At 40.6% G+C, this 18939-nt stretch overlaps 2 protein-coding genes across 7 annotated transcripts in view; one reads left to right on the forward strand and one right to left on the reverse strand.

Moving 5' to 3' along the window:
• The window catches only part of LOC139628852 (SPRY domain-containing SOCS box protein 4-like), a 73234-nt gene that overhangs the window by 45203 nt on the left and 9092 nt on the right, over positions 1–18939 (forward strand). The window lies entirely within an intron of this gene.
• LOC139629303 (GTPase IMAP family member 4-like) lies at positions 9172–11217 on the reverse strand. The gene is made up of 2 exons (XM_071491845.1): positions 10687–11217; positions 9172–10136 (listed from the first exon to the last, which is right to left on the reverse strand). The coding sequence occupies exons 1-2, from the start codon at positions 10715–10717 to the stop codon at positions 9172–9174; spliced, it is 996 nt and encodes a 331-aa protein (XP_071347946.1). The 5' UTR covers positions 10718–11217.

The raw sequence follows: 18939 nt of genomic DNA on the forward strand, positions 1-18939 counted from the left end.
AGACACGAAAACTTCAAGAAACACACCTACGTATTTCTACAGTGCATCATTTTTTCAGTTGACATAATCATTAATTGCATAATTTCCATTTAGCCTTTTATTATTATCATTTTTTTAATTTATTAATCATATTAACATACTGTAGTATAAAAGCTGCGCTACAGAGACACAGAAAAGGAGGTATGAATGGAGATGGAGGATAGTGAGGGATAAACAGAGAGATTTAGAGGAAATGACTGATCAGCTCAGGTTAAGAGGATGAATGGATAAAAACTGACTAAAAGGTCTCAGTGGGAGACGAAGACACTCAAGAGAAAAAGCATAAAATCCTCAATTCTGGTGTCTTCTTAAGAGTAGTCACATACCTGAGGGACCTGATGGTTAAACAGTTCGCTACTGTGCTACCTGTACAGTATGCGCGTTAAAAGCCCTGCTATTAGTTCTATTAGTTTTGTGTGAAGCAGTAATGGCCTTGAGAGAAGATGAGGGACAGACTGAAATACCACAGAAAGAAAACCAGAGTGATTTCACACCTGATTATCGTCCCATTTAGCCCACCTCCCTGTCAGTAGCGATCCATTTCCCCTAATCTGTTCCACCCAGTGTGCGGATGTGTCTGTGTGTCATACATAGGTATTGGTGGAAAAATATTGCATTTACTGTATAGGAACATTACCTCTGTCAGTCTACTGGAGTCTCATTTTAATGCAATTAATTTCCAAAAATACACTGAACGCAGCTATAAAACCTTTTGATGGATCTGTTTTGCTTCACAGTCAGTTATGCACCGCAGCACCAGCCACTTTAGATTCAGAGACATTTATGCGAGCAAGGAAAGCAGCTGAAATCAGTTTTGAAAGCTCAACAGTCGCTTTTTGCAAATCCCACGTTTCATGCCGCCACAGACTAGACTATGAGTGTGAGCCACACTTTTCCCAGACATAAGTGCCATCTTTGGATAAGGATATGGTTGTTAGAAAGATAGAGGAGGAAAAAGATTATCACCTTTACCTGTTTGATATGCACTGAAAAGAACATGGTGGCCTGTAATGGTTTTCACTGTGGAATAAATGCATTTGAAGAGGAAAATGTTTTTGACGCTGAAATGTTTTGGTGAACACTGACTCAGAACGCCATTGTTTTCATTTATTAAAGCCGCCACTGACACACACAGGTCCGGTATTATGACCGGGGCGATCCAATCACTCTCTATCTCTGTAATGAATGAGAGCAGTAATGAATGAAAGCAAGATAATCCTCCCCCGTCCTCGTCCCCTTCGCTCTTTGTTCAGGAAGCTGTAAGAACGGCCTCTAATCAACACTTCAATTTGGCCTCCTGACATTACCAATTAGCCGTCAGGCTGGATTTCTTTGTGTCCTCTTATGGATTTAGTTCTATTTAAAGGTCTCTCGGCTCTCTCTCTTTCTCTCTGTGGCCTTCTTCTCCCCAGTGAATGAAACTCACCTGACTTATTCAAGTTTTACTTCATTCACTTCTCTTAGAGTGTGTGTTTTCACTAAGAACACTGTTATTGCAGGGAGTTACCTGGTGGCACTGAGAGCTTGCAGTCTGTCACTATCTGTCTGTTTGACTTAGCTGTTTTCTGACTGTTGCTTCTCTTGCGACACATGAAGGGGAACTAAAGTCTCTCTGTGAACTCACTCTGAATTGCATCCATCTGTTCCCACTGAAGACACATTGCACCGTTTCCATGACAACACTTCTTTTAACGTTTCCTGTTTGCACATCTTGCGAGGATGATGTCATGACTTCAGTCAGGTGAAAGGGTTTGCATTAGCGCTCAGGAATCCCATCCCTCACAACAGAGAGCAGAGACATGATGTAATGGATTTTGTTTATGTCTTTGAAAAAAACCTTAAATTCAACATTGCTAATCATGGAAAGTTGACAGATCAGGCTTAGTCTTTTCCAGAAACTCCCTGTTTCCCACCTTCACACATGGGTAGTGTGTGCCATCAAGCAGCTTTACTGGAGCTGCTTAGGGTGGAGTGTATTGCTCAAAGTCATGTCATCGCGCTCATCTGTGGCATTACTCACTCACTTCTTCATATTTTCCGTCATCAGTCATTCAGTGCATGTACGTGCACACAACACACCAGATCACCCAGACAAATCAGATTACGCAGGTAATCAGATACATTTGCACACACTGTAATGTCCTGGTTATTGTTTATCTGTGTATAAATGCTGCAGCTCAGTATTCAATCTTATTTTGAAAGCACTCTATACTAATTTTAGATGTCATGGTGAAAAGAAGATGCTCTCATTTCAGCCTGCCGCACTGTGGTCACAACAAGTGTTTAAGTTTTTGCCATGGAAACATAAAGAAAGCTGATTAGAAACCCAGTTATGTGTATACATGGCCAAGAAACTGGGGCTGGAAAAATCAATTTTCTTAATTCCCTACATCAGTCACATGAACTTAATTTCTCGTATACATGACATTTAAGAAATCAGGTTACAGCAAAAAGCTGACTGTCACCTGGTTTCTTAACTGCTGCTGTCTCTGACACAATCTGTAAACCACTACCTGCTACACAACACACACAGCAGTTCTCAGACTGATGCGTTATTTTAATTCTTAGATAGTAAGTAAAACATTGGAGTACATGACCTGTAATGAATCACAGGCACATGCTGATCATTGCCACATTGTAAACCTAATTAAACCAGGCTGTGTGCATTGTGTGTTGTTCACTTCACTATTTTACTTATAACATTGAAGTTAATCAAGAAATGTGATTAAAAGTAAACCATCTGCGGCTCAGTGTGCATTTGAACATCATTTTCCACTCGTTTTTTGGGTTTAAACCTCAGTGAGCGAGCATCGTGCACACAAGACTACTTTTCAATGTCCACAATTAGTGTTGATTTCATTGTGAATGCTCCAACAACTGTTTTGCACATTGTAACTTTGGAGACCAGCAACCCACAGTGTCTGTGCAGGGCTGAATGTGGCCTCTGTCACATTTCTCTTTAGGCCTGCTCTGTCCTTCCCGCCCTCTTTCAAAACAGAATGAGGCAAGAAAACCAGGACCAAGACTTGACTGGCAGTTTTTTCATTTCTTTCACAATGTGTGACGTTTGATATTGTGTAAGTGTGTTTTTTCAGATGAAAACTTTGTAAACACCTACTCTACCCTATTTGAAAACTTCCTTGAGATAACACTGTTGTGACTTGATTTAACATTGTGAGAAGACCTGTGATGAAGTCCCATATTACTCTTTCAATCTTGTTACCAGGAAATATGTTTTAAATAAAATCCAATTTATTCTCTTTCTGAAATGCTTTTGAGTTTGATCCTTCACACTGACTTTGGCTCATTTTTACCATTTACCCACTGGTGGTTGAGATTCATATAAGAAGTGATCACTTCTTAATTATCAAAGACACCATAACCTGTGGCTTTAAATTAAATCTGTGATGGTTCCTTAAGGGTTAAAGTGGGTGTTGAGCAGCAGACCTTAACCTTGACCTTGACCTTGGTTATCTCTTGCCTCTCTCACACTTGTAAGACCGCTCTCTGTTGTGTCTGTTCTTATGACTAGTGGTATGACTGTAGGATCATTTAGGGATTTGTAAGATTCATACCATGGCTGCCTAAAAGATGGACTTTGAAATATATATTTAAATCAAATGACTGTTTAAATCACTGACCAGGTTTGCCATCCCTAAACATCCCAGAAATCAACTCGTTAGTACTCCATGCTTTCAAATCTGCATCCACACTGTTAAAAAAAAAAAGAGAGATGATCAGCATTTCAGTCTGATTCTTTTTAATGTACACATCCTGCCTGGCCTAAAACCGAGCAGTAGATAAGGTGTCACAGATATCTACTCATAGGGAAGCCTGCACTTTTTTTTTTTTGCTACGTGACTTTATCCTACTTTGTGAAAAAGCTGTGAAACACCAGAGAGAGTGTTGCCTCAGTGGCTGTGTAAAAATTTCATACCTACAGCAATAACCTCATAATGCATTGTGTGCTTTGCCTGGGAATCCTGCTGGGTCCTGAGCAGGCAAATTGGTGGAGTGTCTCTTCTAGAAAAGTGACTCTGATTTCTATTCCCACATGATGCTGACACTGAAAACTGATGAAGGTGCATTTGGAGAAGTGGCTTTTGAGAGATGTTCATCTACCTTGGCTAAATCACAACTACTCTACTACTCTCATCTTTGACAGCAAGGACTGTACTCTTAAATATAGTCATAAACAAGTAAGGCCTTGTACCATAAATGAATAAATAAATAAATAAAAGCCAATACAAGGCAGTTACATACAGAACATGTCAAATCCTGTCATCTCACATTTTCTCCTAACATCTTACTTTACAAGTCAAAACTGAATTTGTCCAAATTTACTAATCTCAACTTCTGCTTGTGCGTTCATGATCTCCTAACCTCAAAACTGTTAAGTGGCTCAGTGTTTTTATCTAATACACAAGGCTTTCATCTCGCCACACACACACTGTGTGCAGGGTGAAAGGTGGTAATATAAGTTATGTGAATCATTTCTTTGAGGATATTGTTTTACTGGCTGGTGCCAGCCCCATTTGTTGTTTTGTACCTCCCTCTGTAGAATCCATCCCTGCCTGTGTTTCCTGTGTACTGCTTCCCTCTCACGTGTTGTTCACAGTTACTCAAACATCTACACACGTTTTTGTTTATCTGTTTTTATCTCTGAACACTGTGTCCTCTCACTCCCTCTGCTGCCCTGCGCGTCCCTCCCCACCCCTGTGCGTCCTCTTTTTTAACCGTCGCTCACTGCGTCGAGTTCACTGTCACTTTATCTCCATCTCTGTTTAATTCACATTGCCCCTTCGTCCCCTCACTGTCCGCTGGGCTCTGTGCCCAGGCAACTACTGTAGCTCGCTCTGTTGGTTGCTAGTGCAGCGGTCTAGTCCGACCCCACACTGCTGCACTGTCCTCTGTCATACACTCTGACGGCTGAAGGTACTAGAACAGAAGGAATCAGTTTAAGGTGAGATAAATCAGAGATTTGTAATCAAGGTTTAATCATCATCACAGTGTAGTTTAAACATGTTTTTTTTGTTTCGGCAGTAATATAGATTAGGTGGTTGTTATGATCTGTAACTGATTTCATTCTCTCTTCACACACAAATACATTAAAAAGATCAAATAATAAAACACCAGGAAGAGAGCATCCTGTGAACTAATGGAAGAAAATAGAAAAAAGTTGATAACAAATCAAACAAAACAAAACATTGTTTTACATTTATATTAAAACCTCCACTTAAATAATAATAAAAAAAGCAATTAAACATGTCTAATAACCAAGATAAAGAATAATGTGTAACTATGACAGATTTGGACTCGTTAGGAGTATTTAATGATTATCAGGAGGACTTTCCTCAACACAGTTTGCCTCCTTTCCCCTGCTGATGTTGTGTGATCAGTGATTCTTTTAACTGTTGATGTTTCATGTAAACCAGCTCAGAAAGAAAGTGCTGTCTTTGAACCTAGTTAAACTTTAAGTTGGTGGTCCACAGATGTGGTTTACCAGGTCACTGGGTCACGTTGTCAGGCAAAACTGAGTTTCTCAATAACTGTGGTAAGCGTCTTGTGACCGCGCTACATGCTGGGAAACAGGCCTGCAACATAAAAACACCTTCATCTTCATATGTTCAGTGTTAACCACAATACAATGTTTTCTGATCTTAACGTAATCATTATGAGCCGACCACCAGCCTCTAAATTCCCCTAAAGCTTTTCATTGTCCATTGACAGCTGATATTGTACAGACATATGGAAACTTCTCGGGTAAATATGTGTTGCTAGGTTACCTAAAGTTAGAAAAGTCTTTTATCTTGTGCTTTGAAAGGTAAAGACACGCTGATGCGCATCCTGTTGCTGCTGCCGAGCAGAGACCGTTTCTTGCACTCAGAAAACGCTCAGCGCTGAAAGTCAAAAATATTTCAGCTTTTAGCTAAAGAATACTGGAAATCAGATGGGTCGTCAGTTGTCTCATAGCAACAGCAGTAGCCATGACAAGTGCTTCCCCCAAGCAGCTGTTGCTGTTGCCAAATAGATAAAAGGTGCCTCCGGATCCAAGATGATTTTTTTTTAGCTCCATGTCATGCACTTTTTGGTGAGCTCTCTGTTACTATTAGCTTCTGTGTGAAGGGGAATGCCATTACTATGCAAGATGGGTATTCCCTCTGTTTAATAAGACTACTTTTACTCCCCCACAGTACACCAGTTCCTGAGTGCACTCCTGACCAACAGTGATCATAAAGATTTCATCCAACTAGCCCTCATATAATCCTAGTTGACATCTACCCACACTGTGTAGTAGATAAAACAGCGTGTACACAGTGTGTGTCATAAACTTGAACTGGTGTTTCATGGTTGATATAAAACTGATAATTGAGATGCCACAGTATTACCTGGCCATGTTCTAAGGGTTCATCTTGCCCAATGTAGAGCAATAAAAACTATAATATGACATCAAATTCCAGCTGATTTATAGTTATGTCAGATGTGTCAGTCCAAAGACCTTGAGGAAGGGGGAGGCATCTTTACTGTACGGATGTACTGGCACCAGTTAAATGGTAATAAATATTTGTCAGTCTGACTCATGGTTAGTTGGTACTAAAAGTGATCTAACTCTTTGAAATTTGCAGGAATGTTAAATACCCTGAAACCCTGATTTCAAATCTGAAATATTTCTAAAAAAAACATTTATGACTGAATAACAAAATTAGGTATTATCTATAAAGACTTTATAAGAGTACCTCACAGATTTAGCATTGCATTTTACAACATTGTCAGACTCATCATGGACAAAAATAAATAAGGCAAAAGTCAGACCAGAGCCAGAGATATCATCTTTCTGTTTTTTTTATTAAAAAACGTTCTCCTTTTTGCCAAAACCTGATGGCTACATTACCCACAATGCAACTCAACCAAAGTGACATAACTTGAGCCAATTTATCATATTTCAGGCTGCTCCCTCTGGACCCACAAAAAGCTTTATACAACTTTTTCCACACATGCAGCAGTCAGGACCTGTGAACAGTCTCTGATATACAAAATCAGTGGAGCTTCCCTTTAACTGTGAAAACACTGAGTTAATCTGCTTCATCTCTTTAAACTGGTGAAAAATAACACTAACACAGAAATCTTTCATGTAAAATATCCCAAACTGTGGTGACTTTGGCAGATTACTGTGTCTTCATGTGGAACCTCATCGCTCATAGAAAGAAGCTGACTGATAAAATTTGTTTTCAGAGACATTAATATTTTAGGTTTTATGGGTGTAGGATAATAAATGTTTTTTTTCATAGCATTTTGTTACCAGACTTAATCATGTGCCATCCAGAGACATGCATGTAGGCTTTAATCCCAACCAAACGCACTGGGAAATAAATTCACTGATAGCTTGTCTAAACCAGAGAGGACCTGACAGCTGAAAGCATCTATTGTAGTGTCTGGTTGCATTAAAGCCCTGTAAACACACTGTATCTCTCAGAGGCTCATGTGTGTGGAGACGCACAGAAGACTACTGGAATCAAATTAGTGTCACAGCGGCTTTCCATATCTAATTACAAGAAAGTGTTGAGAAAAAAAATGCAATGTCTGAACACTTTCTTCATTCTGATGCCCTGCTGTACCTAATAAATTAATGGTGTTGAAAGACTTTTGATTGCTCCATTTTTTATAATTACTGAACAGTTAATCTATTCCAGTGTAAGGGATGGAGAGATTTTTTTTTTTTTTTTTTTAATCTGATTATGTTGTATCTGAAATCTGGCCCTGCCTGATGTCCTGGGCTGACACTGACCTCTTTGGTTACAACACAACTGACCTTGCATGGCATCATAACTGTGAGCCAAAAATGAGGATTAACTGTCTGTGTCGGCCGAGGAGGGACAGCAGCTCCTCGAGGCCAACTGACAATTTGTTCAAATGTAATGAAATGGTTGGTAGACCACATGTCCCTCATCTCTGCGTGCAGTGTCAGTTATTTCCTCCATTATAAAAACTGAAAACACAAAAAAAAACATAAAAGAATAATATTGACATACTCAATCTTTAGTAGAAATTCACATCATCAAATTATTTTCTTGGGTAACTGATTCTTTTTTTTTTTTAAACATCTGCTTTTCCCTTAGAAAGAAAATTTGATTTTAATTACTTGAGTAGGAGAGAATGTTGTACTCTCACGTTTCATATGCATCCCCTGAGTTTGGGAACATACTGTTCATAATTAGGAAGAGAGCTGAGGTCTGGGATCACAAACTGTTTCACATTCCTGATGATTTTAGTAGCAAAACCAATCCAATTTAAGCACTCCTGCATGGGAGCTGAACACGCGCCCAACGACAGATTCACCACAGAGCAAAGTGGTAGCAATTCAAACCACAAAGTATTTAACAGAGAAGGATTTCAATTATTATGCAGCATAGATCTATAATTCGTCATGAAATGGTTCTTAATAAGAGTGATAAATGGTTTTAAAGTTGGCAGAAATGACACATATGAATTATACGAAAAGACAAAATAGCTTTACATATATGTACAGTCCTTGCACAGTCAAGAAATAGTTTTGACATTTTGGAAGATACACTTATTCGCTATTCTCAGTCTTTTTGCTAAGCTAAGCTGCCTGGCTGCTGGCTGCAGACCTGATGTCCTGTTAACATGTCACATTTCCAGAGTAAGTGCAGTGGTCTCTGAGGACCAGGAAACAGCTGTAGCATCCGCAAGAATATTGTAAGTCTGGCTTCTGAAGCTCTCTGTGAGTGTCCGCAGTTGTTCTTAGGTTTATTGCTGGTGGGTCATCGCATGACAAGTGTTTTCAGTGTTGCTGCTTGAAAGGCTAAATGTGTCACTGGGGACTGCAGATGTTGCAGAACCTCTGGCTCAAAGTCAAGCGTTCCAGTTGGACTAAATGAGAGACTGAGTTCATTGTTCCTCTAGGCAAGTCTTCTGACTGGACTAAAGGTTGACCTTTGACCCACATTTGGCCAACATGTGGCCTTAATTCCAGTTTTTGCTTCAGTGCGCTCCTCTCCCTCCATTATCACTCTCCTCCCTTCCTCATTCTCTCCTGCGCTGCCACAGCCTGTACCCCCCCCATCCTCCTCACTGCTCTGTCTCTTGAGCTCCATCTTCACTCCCTCCTCTTTATCTTCCTCTATTTATCTTCCTCTCCATACATTCCTCCCTGTTCTCTTGCTCTTTCCTCAGGCTACCTTCCTGCTCTTCTTCTTCTGTCTCTAACCTCTGCTCCTCCTCTGGTTCCATGTTTATCTTTGTCTCTGCTGTCTTTTGTTTTCTCCTCACACTTCCCTTATCGATCTCTGCCTCCAGACAAGCTCTCAGCTGCTGCTCTCTGTGGCTCCATTCCTCCTCCAGCCTTTGGTACATGTGAAGGGAAAAGTGCCATTCTCCATTCTCCTGCACCATGTCTTCCACTTTACTCAGCAGTTCTCTCACCTGCTCCTGGTAGCCTAGCTTCCTTCCATCTGCCTCATTTCCTCTGTTCTTCCTTCCTGCCCCCTTGCCACCTTTCCTCCGCCAAGCCTCGCCCTGTTTCCTCTTGCTTCCACTCACCTCCTGCTTTCGACTTTTGTTCTGGGCGATAATGGCTGTCTTGTTATCCAACACATGGTACCGATTGCGACATTTGCCCATTAACCAGTGCAAGTCAGGGCCTCCTGATTGGATGTGCTCCTGCACGCTGCACCCTTGCCTCCTCAGCAAGTCTCCTAGGGTGAACAACACCATTGTGTGTCTCCAGACTGCGGAGGTCAAGATCTCCATCCTCCTCTCCACTGCTCTCCTCTCAGGTGCGGTAAAGTCCAGCAGAGGGATCACTAACAGAACAGCATGAGGTCCTTCAGGTCCGCACAGATCCAGCGCTCTCAGTAGTTCAATTTTCTCCTCTCGTGGCACAAACTCCTCAGACGAACCCCAACCTTGTGCATCCACCACAGTCATGTGATGTCCAGCAGTGACAGAGCTGGCAGCTGTGCTGGTCCCACCTCCTCTGGTGTCAAAAACCTGCTCCCGGCCCAGCATGGTGTTACCAGTAGAGCTCTTACCTGTCCGTTTGGGACCAACCAGCAGAATCCTGAGGTCTTTGAAGGCTGGTGGAAAGAGAAGAGCAAGGGAGGGAAACTTAATCTGCATCTGACGGCTTGAACCTTCTTTGATACACTTATAAATTACTGAAATTATGCATGGATGAAAAAGATAATATGTTGGACTGAGTGGACGAAGTGAATGTAAACCATTTACTAACATCATATGTTCCACTGGAAATGAATCATACGCAGATTTGCTATCATTTTTAGGCATATTTCTTATTTTTCTTCCCTGTACTTTGCACAGGAAGCAGAGGTTTTCATAAGCAGTACTTCAGTGAGAAAACATGTCTGGCATATCCCTGCTGTTGTAGAGTGTTTGACTGCAGAACTGGTCTTAGATACTGATTGACTGAGCTGATTGCTGGGCCCCAAACTCCCACCTATTAGTTAGCACTGTTCAAAAAGCAGAGTTTGAATTCTGTGCATTTGAAGATGTTCCTGGTCAAGTCAATGTACTTTTGCTTCAAAGTCATGCTTAAAATTGTTTGTGACTTAAAGCTTTGAGAAATGTTTCAACAAATTTGTATGTGAGGGTTAAAAATTCACTTACCAACATGTCCAGCTGGGTTCCGGCTTCCCATTGTGATAGTCTCTCCTTTTGATTGTATAATGTCCCTCCCCAGTAATGGCAGCACTACATCAGAGATCCCTAAATCATATTGTCTCTCTGTTTGCACTTTCCACTTCACTCACTTACTATCTGATGGTTTACCTGAAGCACTTTCCTCTTATAACACTTGAGCACCTCCTAGTTTTTGTTGCTGACCTGGCATTCGTGAGAAACGTAAAACTATCAAATCTTTTATGATTCCTATCAAGCAGTTTTCTCTCTTTCAGGAAGGATGCAATTGAATTCTGAGCCTCTATTGTTTTATAATTATTTAACTTTTTGTCAGCATCTCTCATTGTTTAACTAGAGTGACTCACTGCAGAGTGAGCAATGTGTTGTTTATTTACTACAGAGGGACTAAAGTCTGAGGGAGGCTGCATAGATGATTGTGTTACATCACAGCTTGCAGAGTTTCGTCAATGACACGAGAAATGTTCCCAGCACATCCTGATACCACAATAGATCTGCTGATATCCAGTGCTTGGTTAGAAGGGTCTCATGATGGCGAGTAAGTTAATTGCTGGATGTTACACTGTAGAGTGAGCAACACTAATAACTGAATGGAGTAATTTATGTGTTAATGACAAGAAGCTATGCATTAAATGCTCTTACATGCTCATAGTGTGTGTGATGTGCTTATATATGTACAGTATGTACTGTATGTATGTTTGTGAACTGTGTAACGACACTGTTGCTAGAGTATGTTATCCTGCTACTCCATGCATCTATAGCCATACTCTACATGGCAGGTTGGCTCAGTTAAAGCAGCATAGAGCATTAAATAGTCTGACACATGCGTACATACATTTTTTTTTATTCATTACCGTAGTAAACAAATGAAGAGGTGTGGTGTAAAGACATGTTGAGTTGTCCAGTCACCTGCAGCAGCCACATGCTGCTTGTTTACTTCCATCGTCATTGTTTTATGGGCGTCATAACTGAATAACAGTTTAGCTTCGTTAAAGCTGCTTCACACAATCTACAACTATCAACTATCTTCCACATGTGATTTTACTGGTGTGTGTGTGCCCCCCCCCCCCCCCCCCCCCCCCAGTAACATGGCTCACATGTTTGGTCCATCTGCAGCCCTAATCTGAGCCTGTGCACCTCACAGATTATTGTTTACTCTGACTCTGAATGTGTGTGTATGTGCATGTGCGAGGTCTGATGGTTTGTTTTTTTGTGCCTGCATTTTGTGCAGTCTTCTCGCGTGCAGTCTATCAGCAGGTGACAAGGTGTGTGTGTTGTGTTGTGTCTTTTTGCATGTGTGCACCTATGGAGGCCTCATGAAGCTGTAGAGTGTATCTCTATTCTTTGAACAGCACTGTATGTTGTGTGCACTCAGAGTTACAGTCTACATGATTGATAATGGTAAGATATAAGAGCTACCAGTAATTGTCTAACATATGCAATATGCCATTTAGAAACTATTTCAAGTCATTTATTTTTCATGTGTATTTGGTTGAAAGAAGAATAACGGACAATCCATCAACTTTACACATAGATCAGCTTGTATAAATCTGTATAAGGTCTTCATCCTCAGGTGTAGGACCAGTGGGTTTGAAGACTGACCTATACAAGGGACAAGTCAGGATATCTCTGCACCACCAATTTTGACTCCAAGCTCTGATTCCCATATTTGAGGGTCTAGTACATTTATTACATCAAGGAGGTTACATTTTTAGCCATATTTGTTGTATGGAAATAATGTATTGATCTTGATGTAAGAAATTGTTGAGATCAATGAGTTTTTGTACAATTTGGTGCAGATCCAGATAATAATATGGATGTGGTGGAAGAAAATGAATCCTCAATATACACAGTTGTTCTTATTATTAATAGTAAGTATCAGTGGATATGGCATCTGCAGCTTTTAGGAGTGCTTACATCAGTATTTCATTCAACATGCAAGTAATAAAATAGAGTACAATAGAGGTTGCGACATAGCAGTGAAACAATTCACACAGCTGTAGAGCTGTATGAATTATAATGCTGATGTCATTATTTCACACAAAAGGTAATAAAACCATACAGCTGTTTTGCATAAGGATTAAAGACAATAAATAAATAAAGCTACTTGAGAACAAAAGGTGTGTAGGATTGTTTGGCCTTGGCGAAGGTATGCACTGTACTGAGTGGTGCTCTGGGTTGTTGGTTGGTTTATTTGTTTGTCAGCAGGGTTATGCAAAAACTACTGAACAGAATTGCACATAATGGGGCGATGGCCAGGGAAGAACCCATTCAATTTTGTTGGCAGTCTGATTAAAGGGGTGAATCCAGGAATTAGTTATTGTTCCTTAACACTGTGAGTTAGGCGATTTTTCAACACTTTAGTCAGTTTCTCAGGTAATTTATGGATCTTAATGAAAAGAAACGAATGCTTTGGTGCAGATCCAGAAAATAATCTGGATCTCATAGACAAGGTTTAGCCTTGGTGGAGGTATACGCTCTACTTTGTATCCACCTCATAATCAACTTAATTCACTTTGTGATTTCTGACATTACTCAGAATGACTTTGGGTAATTTCCACACTGCAGGTATAAACTTGCAATCAGCTGCAGTGCTTGCACTTCAGGTGTGAGTGAAGGGGTGAGCATTAGTGGTAATGGCACATAACGTACAGCTGTATTGTGCTTTAAGTAAGGTCTTTAACATCTTCCTGTAAATCAACTGATTTCAAATTTAAAGGGTAGCACTCTAGTGTTGAGTCACACCTTTCTCTCTCTTTCCCTCCAGCCTCTCTCTCTCTCTCTCTCTCTCTCTCTTTCTCTCTGTGTGTTTTTGTCCTCTGATCTTCTTTCTCTGCTGCTTCGCTGTGTGTGAGTGAGCAACCATGCACCCACATAAACACACTCTGACCTGACAGGTAAAGCCAGCGAGGGATCAGCTGCTTTTATCTCAGTCTGTCTCCGTCAGACTGAGGTTGGCGATGAGAGCCCGCCTGCTGCGCGTGCACACGTGTGAGAGCTCATGCTTGTATACGTGTTAAAGCACGTGTGGCTTTCCCACCTTCATTTACACACAATCCACTGAAGCTGCAGCCACAGGAGCAAAGTTTCACTATGTCTTTTCTCTTTGCCACCTTTAACTTTTCTCTCCTTCCTTTGTGTGTTTTTCCCTGCTCTGTTTTGATCTTTACTCTGTGATCCCTTCTGTTTCATCCCCTCTGTTTTGTCTCTTTCAGCTTCACTTGCTTTGTCTGTCTCTCTCTCTCTTTTTACTTTTATGTGATATACACACACACACACACACACACACACACACACACGCACACACACACGCACACACACTTAAACACACACACAGAAAGCTTTCCTAATCTCCCATATCAGGTGACCTTGTCTAATGAGGCTGCCTATCACATTTGTTTCCATTGTTAATATATTTTTTTTCACCTCATCTTAGGAAGGATTTAAATATTTACACTCATTCTCTGTCAGACTGTGAACAAGTTATCTTCACTCATGTCAGTAGCCCATGATTTTTTTTTCCAAATACACATTAACAAAATGCCACAGTGGATCAACATCAGCAGTTTCTCTGCAGATTACCCACAGGGATGAAGGATTATTTATCATGTTTGCAAAACTACATGTAAGCAGGAATATTAATTGAGGGTTGTGCTGAGTAAATTAGGCCAACAGATTTCCGCTAATATTGACATTTTTATGAGTGAGGTCCGCCTCCCTGCCGTTTGTAACAGTCAAGGATATCTGAGGGTCAGACAGGCCGGCTGTGCTCTCTCTCTCTCTTTTCTGTTTATCACCTTCTCCCCTCTTTGTGTCCGTCCTCCCCTCTCTCATCTCATGACCTCTTCCTACCTTCCTCTGCTATGTCTCCTCTGCTCTTTTCTCCTCTTCCTCACCTCAGTCGTCCTCCTCTTCCTCCTCCTCCCCCTCTCTCTTTATTTTTCTACCTCTCCTTTACATCTTTCCTCCCCCTGTCTCTCTTATCTCTCCGCTTCCCATCCCAGAGGAGACAGTGAACGGTGGATTTACAGTAATGCAGGATGGTAAAGAGAGAACAGGGCTTTAAAAAGAAACAGCGCCATGGCTTGCATTACCACCAACTCCTCTCTACTAGCCAGCTCTGCCCACAGTGCCCATCTTTCTGTGTGACACTAATGTGGCCGGTGAGATATGACTCATACCACCGGATCTGCACAAACAGTATAAGCACCACACTTAGCTTTACCCAAATATCTTAAGATGGACTTCGCTCAGGGAGGACTTCAGAGAAAGGATTTCCACACCCTCCTCTCCTAAAGCGTGGGACGGACTTAGTACAACTATGTTTGTAGCCATTAGGCCTCCCACACTGTGGCTGCATCCTTTTTTTAGTACAAAAGGGTTTTCTAACAAATCCTCCATGGATTGTAGCAACATTACTGCGTTGCTTCAATGTGTCTTAAAGTGTGATTGTGCTCAAAACTGGTGGTGTTACACAATGTGCTAGGGAAGAAGATACAGGACACCACTGGAGGTACATTAGTTATGAATAATGCCGACTTCTCTTTGCCTGTGAAGGGCGTTGGTGTTTGGCAGAGTTCAGCGTCTTGTGTGTTTGAAAAGGAGGATTCTGCCCTCGGAGAGTAAAGATATACCTCCTGCTAATCCTTTCTTTGTTGTGTTGTTTTTGGTTTGTGTGAGGTTTGAAAATGTTCCGTCTCTCTTTGCTGTGGCACGAGGAACAACTTCAACTCATTTTCTCAATGCAGCTGTTTATGTTCAGAATTAACCTTATTGCAATTTGGAACTAGTGTTTGGTGACTGGACGAATATATCAGCTATCAGCGATATCGGCTGAGTCCATCACCGGTTGGTTTTTTGGGCGATTTTTGTCATTTTATTTTGCTCATTTAAGGGTCTGCCTCCTTCAGAATTTAACTTGGTAGATAATTAACCTGTAAAGTGCAATTCCAGGTCTGCACTAATAGAAACCGACAGTTGGAGTTGGGTCATATTATGCACATTCTTGTAGCACTGATTTCCATCTTTCACAAAACAGAGCAGTTTCTAAATGACATTGAAACCGTCTTTATAGGTTGCTGTCCATCCAATTGATTGGTGCAGAAAAGCAACGTCATATTATAAATCACATTTTAGAACTCCACCAAAAACTGTACGTGCAGTTGTGCACTCTGATCATCTCATACCATGTTATCCTCACCTGTTTGTTCATTTGGAGACTGCAAGTGGAGGCTTCTTCATCAGACGCCATCAGACTTTTGTTCAAGTATTGTGGGACAGCTGCTCAACCTGTCTTTACAGCTTACAGCAGCACTATACATTTGCAAAGACAGCAAATTTCTTTGTTTATGTCCCCTGGATTCCCAGTTGCGTTTGCAACTAGTTCTTCCATGGTTGCATTCACTGATTGCGCGAATATAACAGCAGTTGCTGGTTGCTGGACTGATGGTGGCCAGTTGTAAAATTTTAACATATCACCCAAACCTATTTGGAACAGTTTATACCGTATTGCTGCCCTCTGTTAGTAGATCTGATATCCAGGCTTCATATTTAATACATTGTGATGCTCTACAAACACTACTTATTAACAATACTTATATGTATACCAGCGTAATGCTTCATAGTTAAAAGTACACTGTGTTGTTTTCTGTGAAATGTAGTTTAAATATAATAGATTTATATTATTATTATACATCATTTATCAACAGCCTGGTCAGAGCAATTCCACATTGAAGCTACTCTTGACTCTAAACAGGTCATATGTTAGGAAGTGAACGATGGCTCTGTCACTTGGTTCAGTTAGCTGCACACCAGTAAATGGTGTAACAGCTAATTGAATTGGTTTATTTGGTGCAACCTTTCTTAATTTAGTCATGTGAACAAGTGGCTACCTAATTAGTCTTATCTGTCTTATTTATTGATGTCAAGCACAGGCAACCATGAACTGACAGGGGCATGCCTCCACCTGAAGATGATAAAAGTCAAAGATGTTTAAACATCTACTTCAGTTCATCTACTGATTCTGCTGCCTTGAAGCAGATATAAACTTGTCTCACTACCAGAAAGGCATAAAACATCTGTAGAAATCTGCTGAGCTGTAGAAATAAGTTGGCGAGGATGCTTTTACATTCATTTTCACTCATGTTGCTTTATGTAAGCTAGCAGATGGATATTGGTAGCTCACATGCTAAAGAAGGGTAAGCTGGTAGTGTTTTTACAGCTCAGAACTGCTCTGATGGTTACACAGAGGCAAAAAACAGAAGATCTTGAGATTCACCTCTAAATCTCTTATTTCAACATCTGCCATGCAGCTGTAAACATTTCTTCTTATGAGCGTGTGAGCTGTAGCAGTATTTCATAACTAAATCTGTGCAACTACGGCTGGACAGAATTTGAAACTGTTTGATACTCGCAAGTTTTGGTCTCAATGCCAGACCTCACCCCGAGGAATATAAACATGTTTTTGCTACTAGACCCTTTATTTTTTAGAACCATGGCAGCTTCACTTTTCATCTTGTTAAGAAAAACTTGTGTATGGCTAGAGTGTGATTTAAGTCAGAAACTGATGAGCATTAAATAATTAAAGTTTTAGTAATCATTTGATGCCAGCTTTTAAATATTTTTTGCCACAAACACATTTGGTTGGCACCAGAATTTATTTACCAATACCAAAACTATATTGGGTTTGTTTGTCCTTGACTGAGCTGAAAGCTTCTGTATATGCATAGCAAGGAAGAGTGAATGATTTTTTGATTGTTTATTGAACACCGTTTGAGTTTTTTTCTGATCTTTCTTGATTTGGATATGTGTGTGTTTGCCTGTTTGACTTCCTGTATTCGTGACCTTGCATATGCATGTGGTCTTTGTGTCTGTTTTTCTGCATGTCAACATCTTTTCAAGACAGGTTTGTGGATTTCCTTTGTGTAAATGTTTGTTCTTTCTTCACTGTAACAGGAAAATACGCTGCACTAGGCCAAAAGTGTGACATTAGATCAAGAGAGAGAGAGAAAGCACAGCACTGGTTAGAAACATGCCAGAGGTCACATTACTAAGCTGGTTAACTTTAAACTTTAGCTGTTTGATCACATCATGTACACGCAGACATCAGGGTCGTTAATTAGTCCCAATCATACTGCTGTTGTCGTGTGAAAACCTTGTAATTACAGTTTTTTTTTTCATTTTCATATTATATGGACTTTAATTAAAGGATTAAAGGATTACATGGTCCCCTAAATTCTTCAACCTCTCGGGCTTTGAAGCACTTCCAAAACCAGGCGGATAATGATAGAAACCACATTGTCATCAAGCTAAACACACACCTGTTTTTCTGTCTCTTGTTGACATTTTGAGATAATGCGGTTTTCGCCCAACAGCGATGGTTTCTGATGTGCCAGGAAAGATCAAACACTCTGACCTTGGAGAGTATAAAGAGCGAAAAGGATGAAAAGAGGAGTGTGAATGAGGGGCAGAGAAGAAAGCAGGTGGAGGGGGTGTCTTCTTTGCAGGTGGAGGAGCACTGCAGGAGGAAAGAGGAGAGAGGTGTATTGTTACAGATGAGATGGAGCTGTGGCAAAAGGAGGGAGGCAGACTTGAGAGAGAGAAAGAGGAGAGGATCATGTTTTCCTGAGCCGTCTGTTCTATATGTAACTTGTGTTTTTGTAATTTTCAGTCTTTCCAGTCAATGCAGTTTGAGACGTTACACATTATAGTATTTTATAGTATTTATTTTGTTTCAACAAAGGCTTATTTTGTTAAAACTGTATTTACCAAAACAACAAAGTTAAGTTTTATTCATTTTTCAGCAGTGACAGCGACCCCTCCATTAGTGTTTCCCAAGTTTGGCTCTGAGGGACAATGTCACTACTATATTCTTTGTCAATAGGCACTAACACTAGTTTGTTATATCACTTCAGTTCTATCAGCCACATAGGTCAGAATCAGAATCAGAATAGGGAGTGCATCACTGTTACTGGGCTGTTTCTCAGATGTCAATCAGTCGCTGCCATGGGAACCACTCACCCAGAGGATTTAGTTGACTCTGTAGACTCTGTTTCCACAAATGTGTCCAAAAACAAGTTAATCCTCTTTTTGAAAAATGGTGGATGGCTGCAGTGTCATCATAGTTCAACATTTCCTAATACAAAAAGTAAGAGCTTCAACTTTAAGCATTGCTTTTTTTTCCTCTGACTGTAGTTTTTTCTCTAAAACTCACTGATCATCTGT

The sequence above is a fragment of the Trachinotus anak genome, unplaced genomic scaffold, assembly GCF_046630095.1.
Source record: "Trachinotus anak isolate AG129_WGS33_773 ecotype Australia unplaced genomic scaffold, CSIRO_AGI_Tana_v1 ptg000012l, whole genome shotgun sequence".
NCBI lineage: Eukaryota > Metazoa > Chordata > Actinopteri > Carangiformes > Carangidae > Trachinotus > Trachinotus anak.

What these genes read in the sequence shown, in the direction of transcription:
- LOC139629303 (XM_071491845.1), bottom strand. Translation starts at nt 10,717, where the DNA reads ATGGGAAGCCGGAACCCAGCTGGACATGTTG. An exon ending in GAACCCAGCTGGACATGTTG is followed by an intron (nt 10,137 to 10,686) that starts GTAAGTGAATTT and finishes TCTTTCCACCAG; the next exon opens with CCTTCAAAGACCTCAGGATT.